The 27672-nt window shown below is 34.7% G+C and overlaps 2 protein-coding genes across 12 annotated transcripts in view; both read left to right on the forward strand.

The window, feature by feature from the left end:
• Positions 1-7141, forward strand: part of LOC126703042 (nuclear pore complex protein NUP160) — a 31321-nt gene extending 24180 nt beyond the window's left edge. Inside the window, exons 19-26 of one of the 4 annotated variants that reach the window (XM_050401943.1) lie at positions 110-238; positions 2098-2206; positions 2301-2372; positions 2468-2603; positions 4439-4546; positions 5636-5776; positions 6160-6333; positions 6412-7141. In XM_050401943.1, coding sequence (XP_050257900.1) covers positions 110-238; positions 2098-2206; positions 2301-2372; positions 2468-2603; positions 4439-4546; positions 5636-5776; positions 6160-6333; positions 6412-6453 — 911 coding nt within the window. In that variant the 3' untranslated portion in view covers positions 6454-7141. The other 3 variants (XM_050401944.1, XM_050401945.1, XM_050401946.1) reach the window with 3 other exon arrangements.
• A 2797-nt stretch (positions 7142-9938) lies between these two features.
• LOC126703036 (light-mediated development protein DET1) lies at positions 9939-27236 on the forward strand. 8 transcript variants are annotated; one of them, XR_007647921.1, is made up of 14 exons: positions 9941-10114; positions 10284-10332; positions 13067-13172; positions 15394-15821; positions 15941-16169; positions 16811-16984; positions 20905-20973; positions 21151-21207; positions 24671-24751; positions 24834-24998; positions 25202-25297; positions 25541-25640; positions 25846-26055; positions 26833-27236. XR_007647921.1 is itself a non-coding variant. In XM_050401934.1 (14 exons), exons 4-14 carry the CDS (start codon positions 13101-13103, stop codon positions 25983-25985), a joined length of 1611 nt encoding a protein of 536 aa, XP_050257891.1. In that variant the 5' UTR covers positions 9941-10114; positions 10284-10332; positions 10561-10680; positions 13067-13100; the 3' UTR covers positions 25986-26325. The 8 variants fall into 8 exon arrangements, 6 of the variants coding, with proteins under 6 accessions (XP_050257894.1, XP_050257891.1, XP_050257893.1 ...); XM_050401934.1 differs by lacking the exon at positions 26833-27236 and adding an exon at positions 10561-10680 and having other exon boundaries at positions 25846-26325; XM_050401936.1 differs by lacking the exon at positions 26833-27236 and adding an exon at positions 10561-10633 and having other exon boundaries at positions 25846-26325.
• The last annotated feature ends 436 nt before the right edge of the window (positions 27237-27672 follow it).

The following is a 27672-nucleotide window of genomic DNA, read 5'->3' on the forward strand; positions in this document are numbered from 1 at the left end:
GGGTTTTCTTGCATCCTTCATGGTAGACTTTCCGTGAGATTTATAGGGTTTTAGTATGTGCTTTATACTTCTTCGTTTGAGTCAATAATATTTCTTCTTTTTGCTACAGCAGTGAGCAATGATGTTCAGTCTCAAAGATGGCAGTCTTATATTGATATCGAGAAACTTGAGAATGAGTTTGTGCTTACTTCAGCAGAATATTTTCTTTCAATGGCAAATGTCAAATGGACGTTTACTGGTAAAAGTCTTTAACATCTTTTGTCAAATGAATATTTTCTGGTAAAACCGTAGGATATCTCGTTTATATATTCTCATTGAGAAATTGCCTGTGGATAAATATCACCAGATAATCCTGTTCCTTGTATTCATTTACTTTGCCTAATCATTGGCCAAAAGTTCATACAATGTCAAAAACTATTATTTTAAAAATATACCTTCATGTTAAATGATCATGCATTTTGGAATATCCACTTTAAGTATTCCTCTCTCTCTCTCTCTCTCTCCTTATGGTCATGGACTAAAATGAAATATCAATTTTTCTGTCAAAGATAAATGGAAATTGACATTTGAAAGTCAGATATCTTGTTAAGCCAATCAAACAATGCCTTTCCAGAAATTGCACCTTAACATATAGAATGTTTTCTTTCATAGATATAAAATTAATAAATAATAGGGTAAATTACACCTTTCCACCTTGTACTATTACCCTGATTACACTTAACTCCCTGAACTATTAAATGCACAATTGACCTCCCAAAGTTGTAACTCTGTTTCAATGTCCCCCTTACCATTTGTTATGGTGTTAACTCTGACAGTATTTAGTATTAAAAAACCAATTTACCCCTCTCTACAAAACATACGGCTGAAGATAAATTGGTCTTCCAATGCTAAACTCTATTAGAGTTAACATCAAAACATATGGCAAGGGCTTAAGTGTAATATATTTTTGAAACTTGGGGGTTGATCGTGCGTTTTGATAGTTCAGCTGGTGAAGTGTAATCGGGGTGAAACTTTAGGGTGGAAAAGTATAATTTCTCCTAAATATAAAATACAGAGAATTGAATATATGTGATCTGCCTCTGTGTATATGTATGTGTGTGCGTGAGAGAGAGAGTTTGGTTCAGCCACCATACTGACCAGCCATGGTGAAGTAGGCCACAGTGGCATCAGTGGAAGCTTAATGGCTCTGCTATTTGATGATGGGGAGAGAGGGAAAACATATGTTGACAAAGATGGCCTTGGTGTTGTCAATGATGATGGTATTGGTGGCCATGTACGTAGAATCCTGCTTATTTCACTTTCATCTGAGGCAGATCAAGCGGTGTCAGTGTTGGAGCTATTTAGATGGTAGAAGAAAAATAGATTTGGACCTGGAATTTTAACCATGTTAATGCCACCAATACAATGGATCTAAGATTTATTTAATTCTTTGTGTTTAGAGAGAGGTGGAGTCTTTAGCTTTACTTGTTGTCTTTGTCTTCCACTTATTTTTGTATTTGTTCTTCTCTTGGAATTCTTCTCAAACACTAGCAAACATAGAAGACTAAAATTGTTAATATCGAAACAAAACCATTAAAAGAAAAGGATCTAGAGTTTTTTTTTAATCCGCTTCTCTCTCTATCTCTCTCTCTCTCTCTCTCTCTCTCTCTCTCTCTCTAATTTCAGGAATAGCTAGATGTGTCTGAATTTTTATTATTTTTTTCGTTATCCTTTATTTTTCCCTTCTTTATCAGTAAAATATAGAAGAAAAAGAAGGAAAATATAATGTAGTGTGTTGAAATATAGATAAGGAAGTGTCTTCATTTTCTTTATTCATTCAGTCATGTGCTTGTCACATGTATTTTTTCCATTACTTTGGATTGAAAAATTATTATTTTTTAATTCACTACAAAGTTCAGGGAGATTTAGTGACACCTTCGAAAAATCAAGTTGGAAAACTGTAAGTAGGTTATACTAATAAGAAAAAAAATGGTTATACCATGGAGTAAATTCTCAATGTTCTTTTTTTTTTTTTTTTTTTAAAGTAATTCTCAGTGATCTTTTTCTTCCCCTAATTTTAATCAATTTTTATTTGTACTATTTCCTATTTTCTTGCAGAAATTCACAATGCCTCAACAGATTTGGTTGATCTTCTGGTCCAGAAAAGTTTGTATGATATGGCATTTACAGTTCTTTTAAGGTTCTACAAGGGTTCAAGATTGAAAAGGTGCGTTTTGTGCTTATGTTGCAGCATAATTTCATTACAATTACTAATTCCTTTTGCATGCCTGTAAATGTGACTTGGGTCCTTTCTTGCTCAGGGAACTGGAAAGAATTTTCTGTGCTATGTCACTGAAATGCTGTCCAAATAAAGTAGATTCTTCATGTGTTCGGTAAAAACAGACTTGTCCTTGTTATCCATGGGCTTTATTTGCTATTGAATTACACATCTGCAATGTAGTAACATTGGGCGAGTTATGACTTTCAGGGATGATCTCAGGACACATGGTCTTTTGTTGACATCATCAAAGAATGAAATGGCTGTTCATGTTTCACAAGATGTGTGTCCTGCAACTCAACAATTTAAGCGGAATACTCAATGGGAAACTCTTGAGCTTTATCTTGTTAGTATCTTCTGCGTTCTATAATAGTTTAATTTGCCTTTCGAGTTTCACCTAAACCTTCAAAGATTTCTCTTTTATTTGTAATAAATTTTAAAAAAGCTCTAGATTTCATATACCTGTCAATCTTTTGCATGTAGAGTTATACTATATTTATGTGTTTTGTTTGCTATTGACTTGTTATTGTTTGTTTGCTATTGCTGGTTGGCTTAACCTAGGAACCAGACAATCTGATAATCTGATGCCAACAAAAGCAGTGAAGTTCTGTGTTCTGAACATGTCCTTTTTCCCTACCTTTCTTTTTTATTTCTCTTTTTATTTGCAATCTTACTCTAAACAGTACAAGTTCCGGTGGTGTTTAAGTTGTTCCAGAGGTTAATTCTTTTAGTTGTTCTGGATATTATGAAAATGTTTACAGTGTTTGTTATCATTTACTTGACGTTCTTACATTTTGAATTCATAAAATGGGTGTTTGAAGTAACCCTGATTTTAGTGGTTGATGGGTAATATTTTCGAACGAGATATTTGAAGCCCCTTACATGTGCCTAGCACTGTCTTTGTTCATGAGCCAGAAATTTCAACTTGCCAACCTTGTAAGAGAATTTTTTTGGAACTAGGTTCAATTGAGGTTTCTTATAGTTGTTAATAAAAGCCCGATCAACCTAGTATATAACCTTTGTAACTTATCAAAAAAAAAACCTAGTAAATAACCTTTGTAGGACTCATCACACCCACACAACACACAATCAATATCCAATCAAATTTGGAGTATCACAATCTCACCCACTGAAATCCTTGACTTCCTCATCAAGGCCCACTTTGTGGGGGTAGTGTTTCAGAGCCCACAATTGTGTTATAGGAAATTTGTTAGTGTAATCTTTTATTTTGTTTTCTTTTTGGAGATTGAAAACATGTTGACTTTTAGGAAATTTTTGGTAGTATTATTTGAACTTTAGGTTTGATTCAATATTTGAAGACATGTTGAGAGCCTAAGTCCTAGACTTCAAAGGTAGCTAGATTGATCATTCAACCTTGGTGAAATTTGCATTTAACAATAGCTATTAAGCAAGTCTTGGGATGACACTTTATGAGGCTTTATATGGAAGAAGGTGTAGATCTCTGATATGTTAGGATGAGGTTGGTGGGTGGAAAATTTTAGTGTCTTATGATAAGTCATGTATTTAAATCCTTGGTATGGGTTTGGTTAGTGACAGGGTGGGTAGAAAAGGTGGGGTTTGCAGTGGGTGATGTCAACCTGCACGTATTGATTTAAGCAAGTTGGTGGGTCCAGGTTGGTAATTTCCTCCACTAGGACTTCATGAATCTTGATTTTAGCTCCTGAGGATCAGGTAATTGTATGTCCTGCAAATATTTCTATTTGGGTGTGGGTAGGTCATCAAATTGTGATTCCAGAGCTCAAATGATAGCTTTGTTTAAAGCTCTCAATTTAAAATAAATAAATAAATGACAAATGGGTTTTCACTTAATGAGTTTATCTATGTTCATGGTCAGAAACTTGTTAAGAGTTTTTCTGCTCAAAGTCTGAATGAATTTGAAAGAGTGCCTTTACTGCAGCTTCTCTCCGTTCTCGGGGTCAAGTTTTGTCATAACTGTTTGATGGGTTTATTTTTTTGTGTGTGGAGATGGTTAGAAATTATATATGTGTGTGTGTGTGTATGCTATTGACACTGAAACTCAAACCCCTCTCCCCTAAACCCCCAAGCACTTTGATGATGTCTATAATTTCTCAGTGAAAAGAAACCATGAAAGTTGTCCCCACCCCTCAACCATTATTCCCTTTATTTCTCCACCTTATTTTTACCTCCTTTAAATTGCAGGTAAAATATAGGGGATTTCATGCCAAATTACCAGTTATTGTTGCTGAAACCCTCCTTTCTATGGATCCTCAGATTGAATTGCCTCTTTGGCTGGTTCAGATGTTTAAGGTACTTTCTCTAGCTAGAAATTGGAATATCTGGGTGGGGTTTTAAATATGTGATGAACTGCGTTATAGCTTTAAACTTGATATACCTTTTCTATCAAACAATTAACATAGGGGCATCTTTAGTCTCTCTCTCTCTCTTTCTCGTTTCTGATTTTGGAAATGGGACCGAAGTTATAAGAGCAAGCTAAAAAGCATGGTTAGATGGCCCTAAGGGTTAAATGAGCAAATATAAGAAGAAAAAGCAACATTATACAAGATAAACTGCCAAAAAGAAAAGGAAAACAGGACTACTGTCAAAACTACACTAATGTATATCTTTCATTGAGTTTGGTGTTTCCTTTCTTTTTCTTCAATTATTGACTAATTCCAGGGAAGTCATTGCTTAAGTCCAAATGTTTTGACTTTTTAGTCTCAGCTTGTTAGTCTATCTATGCTTCAGGGTATTAGCCATACTCGCTATTGGAAACCTTCTTTGAGTTGCAGAAATGTTGTTTTTCCATCAAAATATGTTTTTTTTCTGTTTGTTTGATGAATATATGTGCTACATTTCATCTCAATATTCTGTTTCCTTAGGGTTTTTTTTTTTTTTTTTTTTGGTGGTTTTCCTAGTAGTTTACGGACTCTGTTCAGTGCTGAGATTATTGTTCCTATGCCAGTTATTGTCTTTACAAACAGTTCTATTCTATGCGTTGCATCAGCATCACATAAGGGTTGGGTAGAGTATTCTGAATTTCAATTATTGTTCATATTCCATCCTTATTGTTTTTTACAGACTCTTCTTGCTCAGCATCATTCTTGGCAGATTATTCTGAACCTCAGATTATTGTTCCCATGTCAATTTGCCTTTATGGGTTCTTGGACACATGTTGGGAGAGTATTCTGAACCTCTATTTTCCCTGATTTGACTCACCTTTTTGGACACATGTTGCCACGTGGTTTATTCCTTCCTTGTTAGTGCTATTTTCTTGAATTTTTTCAATCAGATTGATGGGTTCCCATGGGTAGATTGGATATTAAATCTCATTCTTGCATTGATATGAACCTATGCTATGCTTCACCTCCTTAACCATTTTCACACGAGTTGTGACAGGATAATCGAAGGGAAAGGACCTGGGGGATGACTGGTCAAGAATCAAATCCTTCATCATTATTTCGGCTATATGTTGATTATGGTCGATATACAGAGGCTACTAATCTGTTACTTGATTGTATAGAATCATTGGCATCAGCGGTAAAATGCAGTTTCTTTTCAATATGCAAATTCATTAATTTCATTTTGGACCAAGTTTTCCTCCAACTTGTTTTGGAAGAATCTCCTCAAACCCATTACATGGCGACTCATAAAACCATTCATGTGTATTATTTAAATAAGTTATGACTCATTAAATAGGTCATCTAACTAAAAGTACACATGAATGGTTTTTTCAATTTATCAATTATCATATAGTGGGCTGGGGGAATTTCCTCCAAACTAGTTCAATTACTTTTTCCTTTCATTCTTTAGCTCAAATCAGTTACTTAAATTGCTGGTAAATTTGTTCTTTCAAGTTCATATACTTCTGCTGGGTGCATACTGAAACATGTAGCTATTAACAACCTTTTACCCTTCTGCAGAGGCCGGTAGACATAATCAATCGGAAAAGACCATTTGCAGTTTGGTTTCCATACACAACAATTGAGCGCCTATGGCGCCAACTTGAGGAATCAATCAGTTCCGGTCGCATGGTAGACCATTGTGAGAAGCTCAAAAAGTTATTGCATGAAGCTTTACTGAGGCACCTTCAGCTGGTATACTCAATAAACAGCTTTTGATCTGATCAACTTTGCCACTGTGATTTTCCTTATTTTTTTTGTACGTTTTTTCAGCTTAGGGTGGATTCAGATGATGTGCCTTCTGCTGTCCATTAAGTACTTCCAGAAAATTTTGTAACATGCTTGACACACTCAAAATTGGGCGCTAGTGGCAGGATCGACTGATACTTACCATACTTAGTAAAGGACAAAGAAGTGCCTTAACTGAGTGCATAAATTGCATGAGTTTCCATCATAGAAAATAATGATGGCGTTGGCTTATTTGTTGGGCCTGGTTGCAGAATCATTAGAAACAGCCCGCTAGAAGCATTTTGTAGATTAGTTGAGGACATCGATACCCCATACGTTGGAGATAAACACTGCAATGAGGAAAATATCTACTTCTGGGGCTATGCATTTTGATTACAATTCTGTATGTTTTGAGGACTGGTGGGGGGCGAAACGAATGGTGGCCAACAAAAGCAAATATGTGGGCTTTTTGTGTTGGATGTTTGGAGACCAACCGTCTTGCAATTGGTAACCTGGAGTCAATTATGCTGGACTCTTGGCAGCTTTCTTTTCCTAGTCTCTCTTGTCCTCCCCCTCCCCTTCCCTCCCTCTTCTTGTATAAGAAAAATAGTTTGCTACCTTTTTAAAGTTTGCTATTGTTTCTCATGGATAGTCTTATATGAGATGTGATTCAGATATTGGAATGATTTTTAAGTTCCCAGTTTACCAATGTACGAATATTTTTATTTGGGCTTTAACCTAAGCTACCTAATAATGTATATGTCTTATTATCTAATTCGTTATCAAGCAATCAAATACACGTTAATAATATAACAAATCAAGTGGTCAGTGAGTAAAACTTAATATTTATTGTGTATATTTGCTAATTCCTCATCCTTAAATTTAGACTACTGATTTAATTTAGGGTTTAATTTGTAATAGTCATAAACCTATGCGATGCATGGGTTTCTCTTGTTTGAACGGTCTTCATTCCACCCTTTTTTTTCGTCTGGGTGTTGAATATTGATAGATTAGATGAACTTGCTTAATGGGCATTTACTTTTAGCTTTTGCTTATCCTGAGGTGGTTTTTGTGGGGTGGGGGAAATAGAATACGTTCCACAACAAAGAAATGCACTGTAATAATTTTTTTCAAGTGGGTTTATTGACCTTATAAGGTAATAAATTTATTCAAATTTGTATTTGAAATACTTATGTGGATGCTACCATTTTTTGAACATTGCACCTAGAATGAAGATGTTCTGGCTTTTAATCAGTTACCTGGAGATTGGAATTTTAAAGCTAATGTAATATGTATAAGAATAAATACATTTGGCAATCTTTATATGCTTGAATTGTCTCGATTATCTATTTCCACTCAGCATTTGGAAGTGAAACCTAGAATGAAAAGATTAATGCTTGTGATCAACAACCTACTTGAAACGGATTTGTCATTATAGCATAAGAAGTAAATGTGAATTTTCCCCCAGTATTTTTATAGGACAAAGTAAAAAACTTCCCTTAGCCTCCGTTTGAATACAGATTATAAATGAAAATTATTTTACTATTCAGTTTATTTTTGTTACTATTCATAGGCCTTACTGCACTTTTTGATACTATTCATGGGTCTTACTGTAATATTTCAACTAACTTTTACTTTTATCTACAATACTTTCAACAAAAAGTTTTCAGTTTCAGCAAAATAAATGGTTCCCAAACAAACCCTTAATATAATTTTTATTGGATGTGAATTTTCACAAATCTATTATTGGATTACATTTTTTTTTTCTTATATCATTTGTACTTGTTAAATTTACAGTAGATCAGAAATCAATAACTATCTTATCAATAAAATATTTAAATTTCAAGTTTTTGTAGTCTAAATTATATATTAAAAATAAGTTTATAGATCGAATGGTAAATAGCATTCAATTGGCATGAAATTTGACACGTGTTACGAATATAAAGAACATGTAATTTAACAATTATTTCAAAATATGTAGTCATGTTAATTTTTTAGTAGAAGTTTGTAGCCTAAGTTTGTCCTTATTTATATATTTATTATTGAGAAATATGGATTTGAAAACAATTCATTGAGATATGAAATAAGAAACTCGTAGATTATTCATATCAACTTATGCAAAAAACTCATGTCTATTTTATCATAAGATTTTTTTTTTTTTTTTTTTTTGAGTAACAACTTTTCAAAACACCTCTATCAGATTATTTATTTAAAAATCTATTTCATTAAATATCAAATTTTCTTGATTTTTTTTAATTGTTTCTCTCTCTACACATTCCATAACTATCATCCACTTTTTTCATTTATACTTGAGAAACACAAAGAAAGAAAAAAAAAAAAAAAAGCAAAATGCATAACAACAGTGCTTGTGTATGCATTTTGCACAATAATTGCATAAGTTGATGTAAGCATTTTTTGAGATTAATTGGGCAAAATTTGGCATGTATGCTATTTATTTTACAATGTCTAATTCAAATGCTATTTCATGTAAGGCCTTTCCTTATGTTTCGGCCATAACTAAGGCTTCAAATGTCTTCTTTGGCAAATGAAAGTAAGGAGAAAAATTTACAAATCACCTCTTACATTTAGGGTCTGTTTGGATATTGTTTATTTTGCTGAAATTGAAAACTTATTACTAAAAGTACTGTAGATAAAAGTAAAAGTTAGCTGAAATAATATAGTGGGGCCCATGAATAGTATCAAAAAGTGTAGTAGGGTCATGAATAGTAGCAAAAATAAGCTGAATAGTGAAATAATTTTCATTTTTCATTGGTATCAAAACGAAGGCTTAGTCACCCACTAGTAGTGTCTGAGGATTAAGGAGAGAGAGTTGAGAGGTTGAGAGAGGGGCAGGGCTGGGTTTTATTTATTTATGGGAAGGGCTAGGTTGAATTTGGGTTTATTGTTTTTGGGTTAAATGAGTCTCAATAGGTTTTTAGTTAAAACCCAATAATTATTGGGTCTAATTAGGTTGATGCCCATTTAACTTGAATAATAATTGAGTGGGTTTGGGTTCAATTAGAGTGAGTGGGTTTGGGTAGTCAAATGAGTTTGAACTTATTTTGCCACCTCTACCCACTACATATGGTGCTTGGACCTTTTACCATATAAAGTCTTTTATTTTATAGCTTTTTGATAAGTTCAATGTTGAATTGCATTGTTTCCTCATCTCCTTTATATTTGCAAAACATGAAAAATGATTAATAACAATCTCATCTCATCTCAAATTTTAAAATTATATAAAAAATATAACTTTACAAATAAATAATAAATAAATTACTATTAATAGGAAATTTGGTTGGTATGTTAAAAATTAATATATATATATATATATATATATAGAGAGAGAGAGAGAGAGAGAGAGAGAGAGAGAGAGATAGAGAGAGAGATTTGAAAGATGAAAAATTATTAAGTATTAATTTAATGAAAAAAAAAAATGTTAATATTTGGGGTAATAGGAAAGAGGATTTATTTATTATGTAAGGGTATATTGGAAAAGAAAAATGTAAGGGTATATTGGAAAAGAAAAGTGATAGTATTTTCTATTTTCTAATTTGAAATATCGGGTTTGTTTGTTTAGATTTTTAGAAGAAGAAGAGAAGGGAAGGGCTCTAACAGTCCCACGTCACCCGCTAACTCACTTGCTCGGCAAGCCTTCTGTGGCTTTCTCTCTCTCGTGCTTTGTAAAGTTCTCTCCTGCTGCTTCTGCTCAATTATCAAACGCTTCCTCTCTCGCTGCCTCCCACGGGTAACCAACTCTTTCTCTCTCTCTCTCTCTCATAGATACCACATATTATTATTATTTTTGGGATTCATTGATGGGTAAATCCTGATACACTTTACTACTTCTTCATGATTTGTAATACTAGTATTAGTATCAGTAGGCCGCTATTGAATTTATATTATTTTTGATCCAGATGGCAGCACCAATCAACAACTTCTCTTTTGCACTCCAAAAACCATTTGGTATGTTTCTTTTTTACTTTTCTTGGAATTGGATTCCTGCATTTTTTTTTTTTTTTTTGGCATTTTTCCAGTAGTGGCTAATCTTAATTTTTTAATGGTTAATTATCATACTTACTTCTTTGAGAAGGTCATTACTTTTGAAGTAGTAGTAAACTTCCTTCTGAAATTGGGCTTTATCTGGAGCCTAGTCCCCCCCACCTTTTCTTCCCTAAACTTTTTCTGATGCAGGGCAGTCTTAGAATTCTCAAGCTAGAGGTTGTCTTGGAAAGAAAAGTTGGTGGAATTGATGTTGTTTTTCAATGTACATTCATTGCCTTTTGCCATATCTAGCTGCTATATTTCATACAGGTAATACCTGTAATAGCATCAACTTTTATTTTAACAATCCTCAATTTATATATCAAAAAAAAAAAAAAAAATCCTCATTTTAGGCCACTCTAATTTGTTTTTATGAATAATGTGTCTATGCTAATAAGTGAGCACCTTTTTTTTTTTTTTTTGGTTTAAATTTACATAAATAATAATAATAGGATAAAGTACAATTTTTGTCCTTGTTTCCAACGTCCTTCGCACATGGATGAACTCATACATCAACAAACAAGCCTTACTCCCAAAACTTTAGGGTTCGTTATAGATCCTCAACCAACTAATCAGGATTGGCTATACTCATCTTGTGAACGTGTTGTGTCTCCATTTCCCAACATTCTGTACTGTAGAGCGTAGCTGATCATACAAATTTTCCTCTTCCTAACTTAATGAATATTCTACAATCACACAATACTCCTTATGTGCTTCTCCACTTCATCTACCCTATTTTTATCCTATGATTCATATCCTCTTCAATCTCCCCATCCTTATGAATAAATCATCCAAGATTTTGAAAGCATTCACTCTTTGGTATCCCTTGACTATCAAATCTTACAATCCCTTCATCTTTGTCTATACTTTGAAAGCTTTTAGATTCTAAAGCATCTCTCCAAATTTCTATCTTGAAATTAGCTATACATCTAGTTGCATCTACTAAAACTATAGATAAATAAACTTCTGGTGTTAAAATCAATGCGTAGGTCCAATTTTTGTCCCTTAAAGGTTTCAATTTAGTCCATAAACGAATTAAATCTTTGCAATTTAGCCTGTTTTCCATATCAAATGGCTGTTTGTGGTGGCAGCATGAGTTGTGTTTAAGAGTGGGCTGTGTTTTTTTTTGGGGGGTGGGGGAGGGAGGGGGGGGGGGGGTGTTGTGTGGGGTGGGGCAACCATTTATCTCAAAATTCCCACCATGTCAGATTGTAGTTATGCAACATCAACCTTCTGTCTTCCACATGTGCAATTCAGTTCATAGCTAAGTGATGGAAGGATAACATTGCTACCATATTTATCACCAAAAAAAAAAAACATTGTGACCTTTTAAATTCAGGGGTAAATTTGAAACTTTTAAATGTCAAGGAGAAAAATAGAACTTGGGCCTAATTTGGATAAAAATTTTATTTCTGGCTTGATTATATCTCTAAGGGGACACGCATCTTGTTGATTTCCCTTACCTCTTTCATCTTTCCTTTTCTCATCAATCTAACACGTAGCCTTGCAATTGTAATTGCTCTTTTTAGGATTCTTTAGAGCATGTGTGTTCTTTCTAGTGAAAGTAGCTTCTACTGAGATTTTGTATTTGCTCTTACCGCATCAGTTTTTTACTCCCTCTTTTTTTGTTTAATAATTTTCCCTCTCTATAATCTGTATTCAAAGGATTTTTCTAGTCCCCTCTCACGTATCAAAAAAAAAAAAAAGACATCCATAGTGCCTTCTCTATGGTTTTACTTTTTATTTCTACCTCTTCATCCTTTTAGTATATAAAATTTATCTTATGGGTCATCATCGTATACTATTGTACTTTTATTCCCATAAAAACAAGCCTTTTTCTCAGCCGCTCATCGCCTCAATTCTGTTGTCATTTATATGACCACGCATTCTTGCTCTTGCTTAAATTTTTGATTGCCTGCCTTTTACTTTTACAGAGCTGTCTGTATGCACGTTGTTTGAGGCTGTATAGATCAATTTAGGATGATAAAAAAAAAAAAAACCTTGGTGTTGCTATTGCATTTATGCACAAAACAGCTACATTGAATATCTAAAATCCATAGCCATTGTAGAAGTCCTCAGAAGTAGTTATGAATAGTTGACCAATCTGTTTCTTCCCTTTACCATTTGGAGCATCATCATTATTTGTTTAATGGAATTCCTACAACTATTATTTGTAGATGAGAGAGTTTGTTTGTTTGTTTGTTTGTTTTTTTATTTTTTTTTTATTTTATTTTATTTTTTTTTTTATATTTATAATTTTTGTAAAATAATGACTTCTAATTTTCTATATAAGCACTTCTTTTTCTTTTTCTTTCTTTTTTTTTTTTTTTTGGGGGGGGGGGGGGTGGGGGGGGTGTTGTTAATTGATTAATACTAGAAGTGAACTACCCATGTTTACTTCTATCATGCAATGTATCAACCAATTTTAGTTTCATGATTCATATCATGCTGCACCCAACTATCTTCTCATAGTTGTTAAAATTTATTAGAACCATTGCTTCTTATCTAATATTATAATTGGACTGCAAATTTGAGTTCTATTCTTACCAAAAAAAAAAAAATCTATCTGCAATAGGTCTCGGCATGCATGGCTACATTGAAATGGTGCTTCTAATAGATGGTTAACTTATATCAATTTTCATATACTGCTTTCCAGGGGGGATATCGATTGAGTTTGGGCATCAGTAGTAATGTTTAGAAGTAACAACATCGTTGCAAGGATTTTTCAGCGACAAATCTGCACTCCTGCTCCCGGAACTAGTGTATCTTCTTCTTAATCTTGTCATTTTTCAATTCGTATGATTCCATTTGTGGACTTGTGCAACTTGAAAGATCTTGATTCTTTATGTATCCTTACTATTATTGACTAGCTGAAATCACTGCTTCATGATTGGGCTGCATAATGGAGGATTGAACATGGTTTTCCGTGAACTTGGATTTGCCTTTTCCTCTAGATGTGTGTTTTCCACTCACTTAGGTTTTTCTTGGTTTGCTTTGGATTGAAGTCTTTTGCTTGTCTTGTATTTTGGTAATTTGGACCTTTCTATATCTTATTTGATGGTGACCATTAGTCTCAAAAGCTTAATCTATGAGGAAGTGGGTCAACAGTAGCCTCCCTTCTTTTTGGTTGGTGGAATTGGCTGGGGAAGCATTCCTCTAATATTTGGAATATGGTTCAAGCTTTTCTGATGTGGTTAATTTGGCGGGAGTGTAATAATCCTACTTTTGAAGATATTTTGAGATCAGTAGTTCTTTTGAAGCCTATACTAGTTGGGACCTTATTTCTGTGGGGTAGAATTTGGAGTTTTACGCAATGTATTTCCATTTCTAAATTTCTTCCTTCTATTTGTGTCTCTTCTTGAATTACTTGTATTCGTTTTAAGTTTAGAGTGTTCATCATCGTTAACATGATGTCCTTTTTTATGTAATAAATCTTTGATTACCTATAAAAAAAAGTGTGTCAAGCTCATAGACACATTAGCATTAATGCTTCCCCTTGTGTTTAGGCATGCTTAGATGCATTGAACCAACCAAAGGACTTGCATGTGCAGAACAGAAGAAACTAATTATAGGGTTACAGAAGCTTGCACTAAGGATTCCATGCATAACACTTGCTATGATAATTACCCTCTCCTGTCCTGGCCCAACAAAATTAATGACCTACCTGGAATGCAGACAAACTGGCCAATGATCTCTAGCTCAAATGGAATCTCTTCTCCTTGTAAGAACAAGGTGGAGGGTGAGATTTATGGATTCAAGACCTACTAGGTTTGTGTATAGTTACCAATAAAAACAAGGAATGAAAAAGACAAACTAACAGAGGCATAGACCCATCTAATTCATCTGAAATAGAGAAAAATGGGCCAAGCACATGGAGAGTCCAAGAACGGTTAAACCAGGCTCTAATACTACATTAGGAAGTGGACTGACAATGTGTATCAAGTTCACAGATATATATATATATATATATATATATATTGTGGGGCACAAGAATTTAAATAAAGTACCTGTGCCACGTGTCGTATCCATGGCCGAGGAGGCCACACGTTCGACTAGTAAGGCCACGTCAGTGGCATGTTACCAGAGGAGGTCATATAGTAGAGAAAAAGTTTCGGGAAGGGGGCTAGCCCTGACATAACTAGAGGGATGGTGGTTGCCACCACATTTAATGTATCTCATCAAACCTCCTGGCTGCATTTATGTGGAGAAGACCCTTGAACAGTGCTGTCTTGGCTGGCCCAACTCACCAGGAGCTTGGGAAGGTGTCTGATGGGACAAGCACTTAAGTAGTGGCCTGGATGATTAACAAATGGAGGGCCAAGATCATTTAAAAGGAGCTATATAATGTAAGAGAACCTCTAGAGGAGGGGTAGAAAATTTATAGAGAAAACATCGTAGCATTAAGAACAGCAACTGTAATCAAGTCTAAGAGAAATATATTTAAGAACTACTCTCCTTGGACATTGCCGAGGAAGAATTTCTGTGCACCACGTTTGTCTATCCATTGTTTTTCCTTACTCTCTTACCATCTTTAGCCCATTGAGGTCGTTGTCTACTTCGTTGAAGCCTAGCTTTCTAACCCACTCTCTACAAATTTATTGTATTAGACTCTTTGGGCCTTAATCCATTCATCTTTTGGACCTAAGAACCAAAGCCGACCCCTACATATATATATGTATGTATGTATGTATGAAGAATGTTAAAACATTTTTCTTTTGGAACATTCATTTCTTTTCTTTTATTTGCCATCTCCTTCTCTTATTATACATTTGTTGATCATAGTAAAACTATTTTATGATTGAAGAAGAAACTATAATATTGTTATCAAAGAAAATATTTTTCTTATAGCCCGGGAACTTTAGGTAGGAACTTATATGTTGTCATTTTAAGATTTTTCATTTTTGATTGGATAAAAGAAACAGCTTGGTAGAAAATAAATTAAAAAATTTTAACAAGAAACCAAATAAACTTTTTTGCTTGCAGGTTCATTGCGCTAGAAGATTTTATGAGAATTTAGTTCCAAGTTTTACCATATATGATGTTGAATGCCCAGACCATTCATTTCGAAAATTTACAGATGATGGTCAATACCTTATAAGTTTCAGCAGAAATAATCAGGATCTGATTGTTTACAGGCCAACCTGGCTTTCATTTTCATGCAAAGAAGAAGATTGTGATGCTCATGATCTACCTTCAAAAGCAAGGAGATTTGAAAGCTTCTTTACACAGTTATATAGTGTATCACTTGCCTCCTGCAATGAACTTATATGCAAAGATTTCTTCCTTTACATGGATAGTAACCAATATGGAATATTTGCTACTTCTACTGTACCAAGCCAAGATGCACCTGCTACTGGAGGAGCTATTCCAGGATTCCCGTCAATAGAAAAGATGACCTTTCATCTATTGAGGTACGTGCTCTTGTTTTCGTATCAGTGGTTTTACAATTATCAAGAAATTTACACACTGAAGGTTTAATTTATTTGTAGAGATTGCTTATGCCTATCTAACAATCTTCTTGTGCAATTAGATTGGAAGATGGAGTTATACTAGATGAGAAAGTCTTCCACAATGATTTTGTTAATCTGCCTCATAACATGGGTGTCTTCTTGTATGATGATCTATTGGCTATTGTGTCACTTCGCTATCAAACAGTACACATTCTCCAAATTAGGGACTCTGGGAACCTTGTGAACGTACGAGCTATTGGGGCATATTGTCATGAAGATGATGAACTTTTTCTCAATTCAAATGCTCAGGCAAGTGGCATTTCTTTTTAAGCTTTTGATATTCACTTAAGTTCAACAGGCTTTACACTTAAGATTTCCTAGAATAGTGGAAAAGAATAATGCCCTTGGGTAGGGTAAAAAGGGTTGAATCTCTACTTGCAGTTGCCTGCTTAACAATGGGATAAAAAAGAACAGAAAAATATTTTGAGAGTTTCATCTATTAGGATGCACCAGCAGAACCACAAAGTTCTATCTATATTATCTCTCTCTCTCTCTCTCCCTCTCCACCATCAAAATGTTATCATCTAATGGCTCCTGTACTTATGATAAATTCTTGGTTTGTGCTAACTATGTGGCTATTTGGAGGTACAGCATTTTTACTTTCTCAACTCTTGAGTATATCTTTAGTCTTGACTGTTCTTTTTCTAGTTCTTTTGTTTGGTGTGGTGGCCTTAGTATTTTTTTCTTGTTTAATAGCCTTCCCTTCTGGGTTGGTTTGATCTATATGCTTTCTGTTATGGATTGCATGAGCATCTGCAGATTTCAATAATTACCTTGCATTCTCCTCTATATCCTTATTATTCAAATCAAACAAAGTTTGATTAATAAAAACTTATTCTAATGTCTTGGTTTTTGGAGCTCTGAACTGACCCTTCAGCCATTGATGGCAGTGCATGGCATTTCCTGACAAAAGTAAAATGCATCAGTTACCTCAGAATCATGTTCAGAATGGGTTACATCACAGCCAGCCTAATCTAGAAGAGCCTTTTCTGAGTGGCATCAAACAACGCTTGCTTTCATTCATATTCCGCAGAATATGGAATGAAGAAAAAGATCGGACCTTGGTTGGTTATATAATTTTCGTTCCTTATTTATTTATTTTTTTCCAGTTTCCTGAATATAAGTATTGTTTCAGTTATCTGTGAGCAACTTTGGCTGTTCTCATCTCTCTCTCTCTCTCTCTCTCTCTATTTTCTTGCATTTCACGAAGCATTGTGAAATAATCATAGCTCTATCCTTGATGAATTTATAAGTTGGATATGATGCAGGACAATGAACTCTCAAAATAGGGGTGTGAAGAAACAAAGAAGAACAAGAAAGATAGAACCTAGGAATCACCACTAAGTGATGAAAATAGAAAAATAGAATGTAGGGATCACCACCTAGGGTTGCTTGGAATCAACAACAAGCATAAGATAAAGAAAGGAACTCAAGAAACACTTGGAGATAAGAACCCAAGAAACATCACTGTCGGAAGAAAACTTCAAACCCAAATCTCATAATCCATGATCAACTATCTATAATAGTGAATGCTAAGATCCTTGTAGCTCAATTGTAATTTCCAACAGTCTCCAACAAAGGCGTCTAGGGTTCAAATCCCCCCCACCCCAACTATTGAATTATCAAACACTATCTACAATAGTGAATAATGTGAGGGGAAAAAACTTTAAATGAGATGACATGATATATAGAAATAAAAACCAAATATCTCTAATAGCATTAATCACGAGCAATAAAGTCCATCAAAATCAATTAGTATTAATGGGTCAAATTTGGTGTCATCAGTAATTGATAAATCAGGTCTGTTATTCAATCCATTGTTTCATGCCCATCTTAGCCCACTGAAAAATAGTTCACATGTTTTCCAGACCAATCTAGTCTTCCTCGCTGCCAAGAGCTACACTTCACTGGGCTGAGTCTCTCCCACCACAAGAGAGTTGGTTTAGACTGTAGACGCCAAATTTGACCTATTAATACCGATTGATTTTGTTGGACTTGATTGATGTTAATTGTTAAGCTCCACACACACTCAGTCCCCTTGTGGGAGGAGGAGGTGCCATTTGATCCAAAGCTCATTGTCCATCACAACATAAAATCTCAAGGAAAGGTGAAAGGCAAAAACCACTAAGTCATCTGTAATCTATTCCTTACTAGTAATAGTAGCCTACTAGCAAATTCAACCATTTCTCCATCATCTATGATTTTGGAAGTGGATGTGAATTTGTTTCTCATCAGTTGGTATCCAACTCAGAGGGAAAAGCCCTTCTAAACATTAATGTTGGAAAAAATTATAATTTCAAAGTCTGATGCTAGGTTCTTTGAAGGCTAAAATGCAAAACCCACTTTCTAAGTTTCTTAAGAATTCATTTCAGTTCTCTAACCTTATTTTCGTTCATTTTAGCACTTAAGTTTCAAATTTATTCAATTAAGGCCTTTCCGTCAACTTTTGTTAAAATGTTTTGAAAAAAAAAAAAAAATGGAAAATACTTTTCAATCATTAATTGATTTTTTTTTAATTTAAAAAATTTGAAGAAATTTTAAAAAATTAGAAAATTAACCACAACATATAAAAAAAATTAATGGAAAAACCAACAAACTTAAAAGTTAGAGAACTGAAATGAATGAAAGTAAAGTTAGAGGACTAAAATGACTTTTGGTAAAACATAGAGGGTGGGTTTTGCATTTTAGCCTTCTTGAAATGCATACCATGTGATGGCCTTGCTCTGAGAGTCAAAGGGATTTTTTTTTTTTAAATTGTTTATAAGTAATAAAATTTTTATTCAAAGTCATGAAAAGGAGTCACCCAAGTATACAGTAGGGGACCAAAATAATCAAATACACAAATTATAAGCATCCATCAAATAATAAACTGAAAAAATGGAATGACTTCCTATGATAGACATCCAATCCGATAGTGTTATAAAGAAGAAAAGTTTTAAGTCGGCTATTGTCTTTTTCAAAGTTTTGAAAACATCGGTTATTCCTCTTTGCCAAATACACCACATCAAACAATACAACCATCCAAATAACACTTTATGATGGTGGCCAAATTTTTCTTGCCAACGTGCTAGGAGCTCAACCACAATCTTTGGCATTGCCTAGTTTATACCAAACAAAGTGAATACCATAGACCTCAACTCAAAAACAATAGGACAATGTAATAAAAGATGATCTACCGATTCTCCATTACTTTTGCACATAGAACACCAATCCAGAATTCACATCTTCCTCTTGCATAATTTATCAATAGTTAAAATAGTTTACAAAGCTGCAATCCAAACAAAAAACATGACTTTGGAACGGATACTCCAAGGGAAGGAATGAATAAATATACCCAACAAAGCCTGATAATAACGGCTCACCTCAAAGCCCCTACTCTTAGCAAGCATCCAACAAATCTTATCCTCACCAATACCCCTCAACGAGACTCCATATATAACATCCAAAAAATAGGCAAACATTCTAAGCCCCAATCCTTAATTGCTTGCAACAATTCCAAGTCCTAGTAAAGAACCCCACTAGGGAACTACATGAGATCAGCCACATAAACCTCCTTACCACTACTGGTTCCAAATAATTTTGGAAAACACACACTCAAAGGATTATCCCCACACCAGTCATCATGCCAGAATCTCACTCTAGTCCCATCTCCAATTTCAAACTGAATGTAACTAGAAAAAGTAGACCCACTACTAATAGTCTTCCATAAACTCACCCCATAGGAGCCTGGAGCAAAATTAGAGCACCAACCTCCCTCCTCACATCCATATTTAACCCTTCTCCATAATGCTTCTCTCCCAGACCCAAAGCTCTACAACCATTTTCCCAATAGCGCTTCATTAATATATCTCAGATTTCTAATTGCTAGACCCCCAGAATGGGAAGGAGAGCATACCTTAGACCAATTCACCAAGTTACACGAAGAAAGAGGACATATCTATAAATTTGAGAAAATAAGAAGAAATTCAGCTGGTTCAATCAGATGTGGAGGCCTATTTTACAATGCAATAACAAAAAACAAGCTAGGATGCAGCACTGAAACCCAAAAAAAAAAAATAAAATAAAAGAGAATACAAAGGTTTAAGCATGTCAATAACTAAACAATTATAGTTTCCAAGGGAACAATAGCCAATTCGGTTTTTGATGTGCAGACTAGTGCTGAAACTCAAGAATGAGTTTTCACCAAATTCCCCACAGGGGAAAAAGGGGGCTGCATGTAGAACATCATGACAATAGTTTAAAAGATCTAAGCGAAAATTCATTCAAGGGAAGATAAGGGTACAATGTGCTGTTCAAGGTCTATTAATGTGTTATTCTAGTATTTTTTTTTTTTTTTTTTTGGTAAGTAGTTATTCTAGTAGTATAAATTAGTCAAATAGTAAAGAGTCAGGATCTTAGAAGTCTCCTAGGATGTGTCTTCCAATTTGATTGCTTTAGTGAATAGTCCTTGCCCTATGCTTAGATTGGTTGGTTGTGATAATCTTTCATTGTTCTAAATCTCTTAGATGCTATTTAAATAATTTGTGGTGGACTTCCAACAAGCTCTATTTCAAATGGTATCTTCTTTTATAGGAGCATGGTATAAAGTAAAACCATGGGTTAGATTGGGCATATCTTTTTGGTTCTGTGATAATCTTTCATTTTTAAATCTCTTAGATGTTATTCAAATAATTTGTGGTGGACTTCCAACAAGCTCTATCTCAATGGTATCTTCTCCTCTTATAGCACCAAGGTAGAAAGTAAGGTCATGGGTACATGTCCCATTGGTTGCATGTAATTACCAAAAAAGAAGTGGTGGACCTATATTGCTTTTCAATTGTCATTAGCTTTGATGCATCAAGATTTATTACTGTTTCAAAGTTCCGCACCTAGTTATATATCCTTTTTAGTCGCATAGGCCCATTGAGTTTATGGGGCCTACAGCTGGAGATGGCTAATTTAATATCTATTCCATTGCTCTTACACCATCTTTTGGCTTCTGCAGAGGGTCCAGTGCTTGAAGAAGAAATTTTATTTCCACTTTCAAGATTATGTAGACTTGATTATATGGAAGGTAGGTTATTGGCTCTCATTGTATACATGTTTGTGTGACTGTTTTGGAAAATTACTTAAAAGTGAGCATTACCTGCATATCTTCCTTATACCATCTTTCTCAAATATGTTGAACAAGTTTTATTGTGCACATCAAATTTGGCTAATAACAAGTTGTTTATACACAACTCTTGGACAGGTACAATTCTTGGACCGGCACCACCTGCTAATCAAATTTGGTAGTGTAGAGGGAGTGGTGAGGCTTTCTTCTCCTTTTTGGCATTTTGGTTTACAATGACTTAAACCTACTGCCTTTCTTCACATGCTTCCAAATAATTCAGGGATAATATAACAGGACTGCTCTAGGGAATGAGCCTTCGAATCACTGTAGTTGGACTTTACTTTGGTCTCCCTAGATAAGACCACAGCTTGATATTACTTAAGAGATGTGTTTATGATGGTTATTTATCTCATTCTTTATGATTTGAATTCATCGAATTTTTCATCTGTAGAATTTTATTGTTGGTATTACCTTAATTCCATTGATCGAATTATGGTGGATGGAGAATTGACTTTGGATCCGGAAGCTATAGTGGAGTGTATTTCTTGCTTTTATAGGCAGCTCTATTCTGAAACTGTGGCTCATAGACCTGTTCTAGATGATGTGGACTTCTCTATCATCTCTAAGGTAGATGCACTGTGGCTAGAGAGGCCATTTGGCCTGAATGGTTTTTCCATGGCTTTCTTCCAGTCTTGTTGGAGTGTTTTGAAGGCAGAAATTATGGTAGTGTTTCAGAATTTTCATTCTTAGGCTGTGTTTGAGAAGAGTCTTAATGCTTCTTTTCTTGCCCTTATTCCTCAAAAAGTTGTTGCTATGGAGGTCAAGGATTTTAGGCCAATTAGTCTACTTGGTGGGATCTACAAGATTATTTCTAAGGTGTTGGCTAATCAGTTTCAAAGGGTGGCATATGGGCTTTATTTCAGATTCTCATAATGCTTTTGTGAAGGGTAGACAAATTTTGGATTATGTTTTAATTGCTTCAAAATGTATTGATAGTAGATTGAGGTGAGGGATTCCAGAGGTGTTGTGTAAGTTGGATGTGGAGAAGGCATATGATCATGTGAATTGGGGTTTTTTAATGTATATGCTTCAGTGGTGTGGTTTTTTAGAAAAATGGAGAAAAGTAATAATGTGTTGCATTTCAACTGTCAAATTTTCCATTTTGCTTAATGGTAGCCCATCTGATTTCTTTGGAAGTTCTAGGGGGATTCGACAAGGGGACCCCTTATTTCCGTTGCTTTTTTATATTGTTATGGAGGCGTTGAGTCATATGTTAGATGTGGCTGCAACTGCTGGACAGCTTTTGGGTTTCTCTGTAGGCAATACAGCTAGTTCTTCGATGATGGTGTCTCATTTGTTATTTGCGGATGACACTCTTATTTTTTGTCATGCTGACCCTAATCAGTTAGTTATCTTGAGGGCAATTCTGACCAAATTTGAGGAGGTATCAGGTCTAAGAATTAATTTGGGGAAATCTGAGTTGGTTCCGGTTGGAGTGGTGCATAATATGGATGTTTAGGTGGGGCTGTTAAGGTGTAAGCAATCTTCCCTTCCTTTGAAATATTTGGGCCTTCCCCTAGGTGCTAAATTTAAGGAATTGACTATTTGGAATCCTATATTGGAGAAGATGGAACGAAGATTAGCAGGTTGGAAGAGGCTATATTTATCTAAGGGGGTTAAGGTAACTCTTATTAAAAGCTCTCTCTCCTCTTTACCTACTTATTATCTTTCCATTCTTCTTATTCTTGGGAAGGTGGCTAATTGTATGGAGAAATTGCAGAAAGATTTTCTTTGGAGTGGAATTAGTGGCGAATCTAAATTACACCTGGTAAAATGGGCTAAGATTTGTAAGCCTATGTAGGTTGGGGGGCTTGGTATAAGACGATTGAGGAATTTTAACTCTACCTTGTTGGGAAAATGGTTGTGGAGGTATGACATGGAGACAGATGCTCTGTGGAGGAGGGTTATAGAGGCGAAATATGAGAATGTTTGGGGTGGTTGGTGCACTAAAAAGGTGTCAAGTGCTTATGGTGTTAGCCTATGGAGATTTATTAGAAGTGGCTGGTTGAACTTTTCAAAACTCCTTAGGTATGATGTGGGTGAATTTTGGAAGCATGTGTGGTGTGGGGATTGTACCCTTCAAGAGGCTTTTCTGGAACTCTATTGTATTAGTAGGGCAAGGGAATCTTTAGAGGTGGAGGTTATTTGTTGGTCTGATGGGAGGTTTCATATGGATGTTCAATTTCGTCATCCACCACAAGATTGGGAGCGAGAAGTTTTTGATCTGTTTATAAATATGGTCTATTCTTCAACTGTGTGGGGTATTGGTCTTGACCAGTTTTGTTGGAAGCTAGCAAGGAATAGTGGTTTTGCGGTTAGAGGATTTTATCTTTCTTTTTACCCTCCTACCCTCTTATCTTTTCATTTCCTTGGAGAATGATGTGGCAATTGAAGGTTCCTTCAAGGGTAGCTTTCTTTTCTTGGCCTGCCTCCTTAGGTAAGATTTTAACTACCAACAACCTTCTCAAAAGGCATATTCTTTTGTTTGATTGGTGTTATATGTGTAAGAGTTGTGGGGAATCAGTGGATTACCTTCTTCTTCATTGCCCCATAGCTTGTGAGTTGTGGTCTTTGGTGTTCTGCCTGTTTGGAATTCACTGGGTTATGCCGCACAAGGTCATTGAGTTGTTTAAGTCTTGGTAAGGTAAGTTTGGACAGCATTGCAACATAGACTTTTGCAGACTTGTGCTACATTGTTTGATGTGGTGTATTTGGCACGAGAGAAATGCTCAAGGTTTTGAGGGATGTGAACGTTCTATGCTAGAGACTAAGTCTTTCTTCTTGCAAACTCTCCCTAATTGGAGTCACTTTGTCTCATTTTTCTTGTTTTTCCCTTCCTGTTTTACTTGAGCGATGTAATTTTGGTTTTTGATTTTTGCCCTCGTAGTACATCCCTAATGTACTCAGGTTGGCTTTTTTTTTTTTTTTTTTTTTTTAAATAAAATTTTTATGTTACCTATAAAAAAAAAAAATCAGCAACTATATTAACCTTCAACCAACCTTTTTGTTACGTCACAAATAAACTATTTAAGAAGAGAACTACCTCCATAATGAATGGGTATTTTGACTTCCATTGAAATTTTGGCTTGAAACATCTTAGTTCTAGCCTTCTTTTCTTAGTCTTTTGGGTAAATCATTTTTGAGAATAGGTTGATTAGTAAGAGATCCTTTGATGATTTAGCTGCTGCTTATATATGCAAGACATTTTTTTATTTCATGTTTCTTAGTGCTGAAAAATAAATCTTAAATTGATAAATTTGTAGCACCTCTCCAAAAGAATTTTTTGGATTTTGTGAAAATGTCAATATTGATCCCATGAATTCCAGTCGGTTCCTTTTTGTTCTCATGTCATCTAGTCTCTAGCCTAAACACTGGCTAGTTTAGCTTATAATGTTCATGATGGCTCTTGGAGCTTTCAAGTGGTGGCCACTCCGGTTAACAGAATGGCGAAGCTTATTAAGTAGTTGTAGATTCTTATAAATGAATATGGGTTATTTATATTTAACTTTTACTTTCTTGGTTAGAATATGCATTGTGCTCATTATTGGAAAATGTTCAAAATATGTCTAATGGTTTTACTTCTTTGAACCTCCTTCAGGTATCACGAAATGCCGATCAGCACCCTGCTTTTTTCGCTGTATATAACATGGAGACCACTGAAATTGTTGCATTTTATCAGGTAACTTCAGTGGCTGTCTCTTATGTTTTGTACTCCAAATTTTGGGACTAAGGCTTTGTTGTTGTATTTATACATTTTGTAGAATTCTGCAGAGGACCTATATCATTTGTTTGAGCAGTATTGCGACCACTTCCACTCAACATCAAGAAATTCTTTGTATATGAATTTCATATCATCTCACTCAAATAATATTCATGCTCTGGAGCAACTAAGATCCATAAAAAATAAAGCAACCAGCTCTTCACAGGTGAAATTTTCATATGCAGCTCTTGTTACACGTAAATATTTTTATATTTTATGTTTATAAGGTTGTCCAAGATTAAGGCTTTGTTGTTGTTATTGTATGTTTATTAGGCATGATAAGAAGGTTGATGTATGGCTCCGTCATTGCATACTCCATGTAACTTTGTTGTATTAACCTCATATCTCATCAGCCAATGAATTCTGCAGTTTGTAAAGAAGATGCTGGGCTCTTTACCTTTCAGTTGTCAGTCGCAGAGTCCTTCTCCCTATTTTGACCAATCCCTCTTTCGGTTTGATGAAAAGGTTTGATTCAAAAACTGTTGTTTTCTTTCCTTTCTCTGTGCTATTACATACCCAGTACTTGTTTTTTAATGGCATGCTGTGAATGCTCTTTTGAATGACAAGCCAGAAAGTGACTGAAAGCTGACCATCAAACTAACCAACTTCTTTTGTTATTTTCTCACCCTCAGTTGCTACTGTGCAATTTGTCATTATGCCATCTGAAACTCTTACCATTATCTCATGTTTTTTGGTCCACTGTTGCAGCTGATATCTGCAACCGACCGGCATAGACCGTCAACAGACCATCCCATCAAGTTCATTTTAAGAAGACCCCCATGTTCCCTCAAATTTAAGATCAAACTAGGTATATGTCTTTACCTTTTAGTATCTTCAAAAAACAAAACAAAACAAAATGGTCTCAGCGATGGTTGAATTCCATGATCATTAATTCACACGTTGTTTCTTCCAACATGAGCTTCTGCTTGTGTTATTAAGGTTGACCTTTAATTCCTTTGCTCAGTTGAGTTTTGAAGCATGCATGATAACTATGCTCTGGTTTTTTTAATTAGGTCCCGAAGCTGGTAGCGCGGATGGTCGGACAAAAAAGATTTCTTCATTCCTGTTCCATCCATTTTTACCCCTTGCTCTCTCTTTTCAGTATACTTCGTCCTCACAGCCATCAGTTGTGAATATTCATTTCCGAAGATGAAGATTCTATAAATCTCGTTGGCTGATTGCTCCAAGTTGTGACAACAACCTTGAATGAGATTCTACTCTAGGTTAGATATATTCAGCAAAGTTAAATTTATTTTAGTAGTTGTATAATAATGCACATTCAACGTTGTACACACGAAGCACTTACCCATAACAATACATTCACGACTTTGTAACATTGCAATGAGCATTAACAAGCAAAAGTAACTACTCATTATTGGCTTAGGAAATTCTCCCTGAGATTCGATATATAGGTAGTGCCTTATATTAATGTTTTCACAAAAGAAAAAGAACAGATGCAATATATAAATGTTGCTGATTGGAATTTGCAACCATCTGATTCTCACTTTCTTTCTCACTCTTGACTTGCACCCGTTCTTTTTCTCATTTCTCCAGTCAATGTCTTATAAGGGAAGGTTAAACCTATGCGAAAATAATGCCTGTTAAAGTCTAGATTTTTTCAACATTGCCATGAGCATTAACACTAGTTATTTTGAGAGGTACAAAACTATTTCTGACTAACTTGACTATGTCCGGGGCAATAGTTTTTTTTTTTTTTTTTTCTAACTAACATTTTTATTTACAATTGTTCAAGTCTCATTTTTTGTTCTATGTAAGATTATAATTTAACAAATAAACTTTCAGTGGAAAGCTACATCTAAACACAGTTAGAGCAGATTCTCCCAGATAATCCATATAGGTTGTGCAATGCCTTAAAATTCTCAAATAATAAACAATAACGATAGGAAGAAGGGTGAATGAGAAAGTGTTTTAGCTTACCACGTTATATTACACAATTGTCTGCCTTCCATATGTTGATACCTATATTTTAATGTTATCAGGTCAACAAATAAAGTCCCAAGCCCAGTAGAGAAAGTCCAAAAAGAGCAAGGAAAAAAGGTCATGAAGTGCCTATCCGGCCAACGTCCTGACCGAGTCGGCTAAGTAACCAAAGAAAAGGTCTCACTGTAGAATACCTTAGGATGAGGTTATTGTCTTTGAATACACGGCAGCTTTCCGGCAATGGTGCCAAAATTGCTTGCTCAAGTGTAAGAAATTGTAGCAATATAATTCTTAGAATACCTAGGTCGAACCACAAGGAATAAGGTGATTCAAAGACAATGTAATCAAACAAAAGTTGGATGTAGAAAAAGAGTAATTTTTCTTTGTGATTGTAAACAAGAATAATAATAATAACTTATTTAAATCAGTAATATAAATACAAGGACATTGAGGTGTTTCCCTATATCGATATAAAATTCTTTATAATCTAAAAAGAAATAAATTTCATAATTGATTTTTTTAGACAATGAAAAACCTATGATTAAGTTGAATTGAGACAATTCAAGAACACATTGTAACCTAGATTGACAATACAAGTAGAATAGTTTCTAGAAAAACACATTCACTTTAAAACCTAATTTCTATTTAAAACTATGAGAAATTCATTTAAACAATGAGAAAATATGATTGAACTTATTAAAAGCATGGAAGAACTTATACATAAAGAGAAATCTTATTGAACAATCAAATATGTTGTCATCTCAAAGCTTAGGATGAATCACAATGAATTATCATACATTATAAAAGAAACATAACTCCTAGCCCTAGTTGAAAGCTTAGGCTGCCATGAGAGAACAAGAAAATACAAGCTTTGTGTTCTCCCAATTTGTTTCCCACAG

Source organism: Quercus robur, chromosome 10 (assembly GCF_932294415.1).
Source record: "Quercus robur chromosome 10, dhQueRobu3.1, whole genome shotgun sequence".
Classification (NCBI taxonomy): Eukaryota; Viridiplantae; Streptophyta; class Magnoliopsida; order Fagales; family Fagaceae; genus Quercus; species Quercus robur.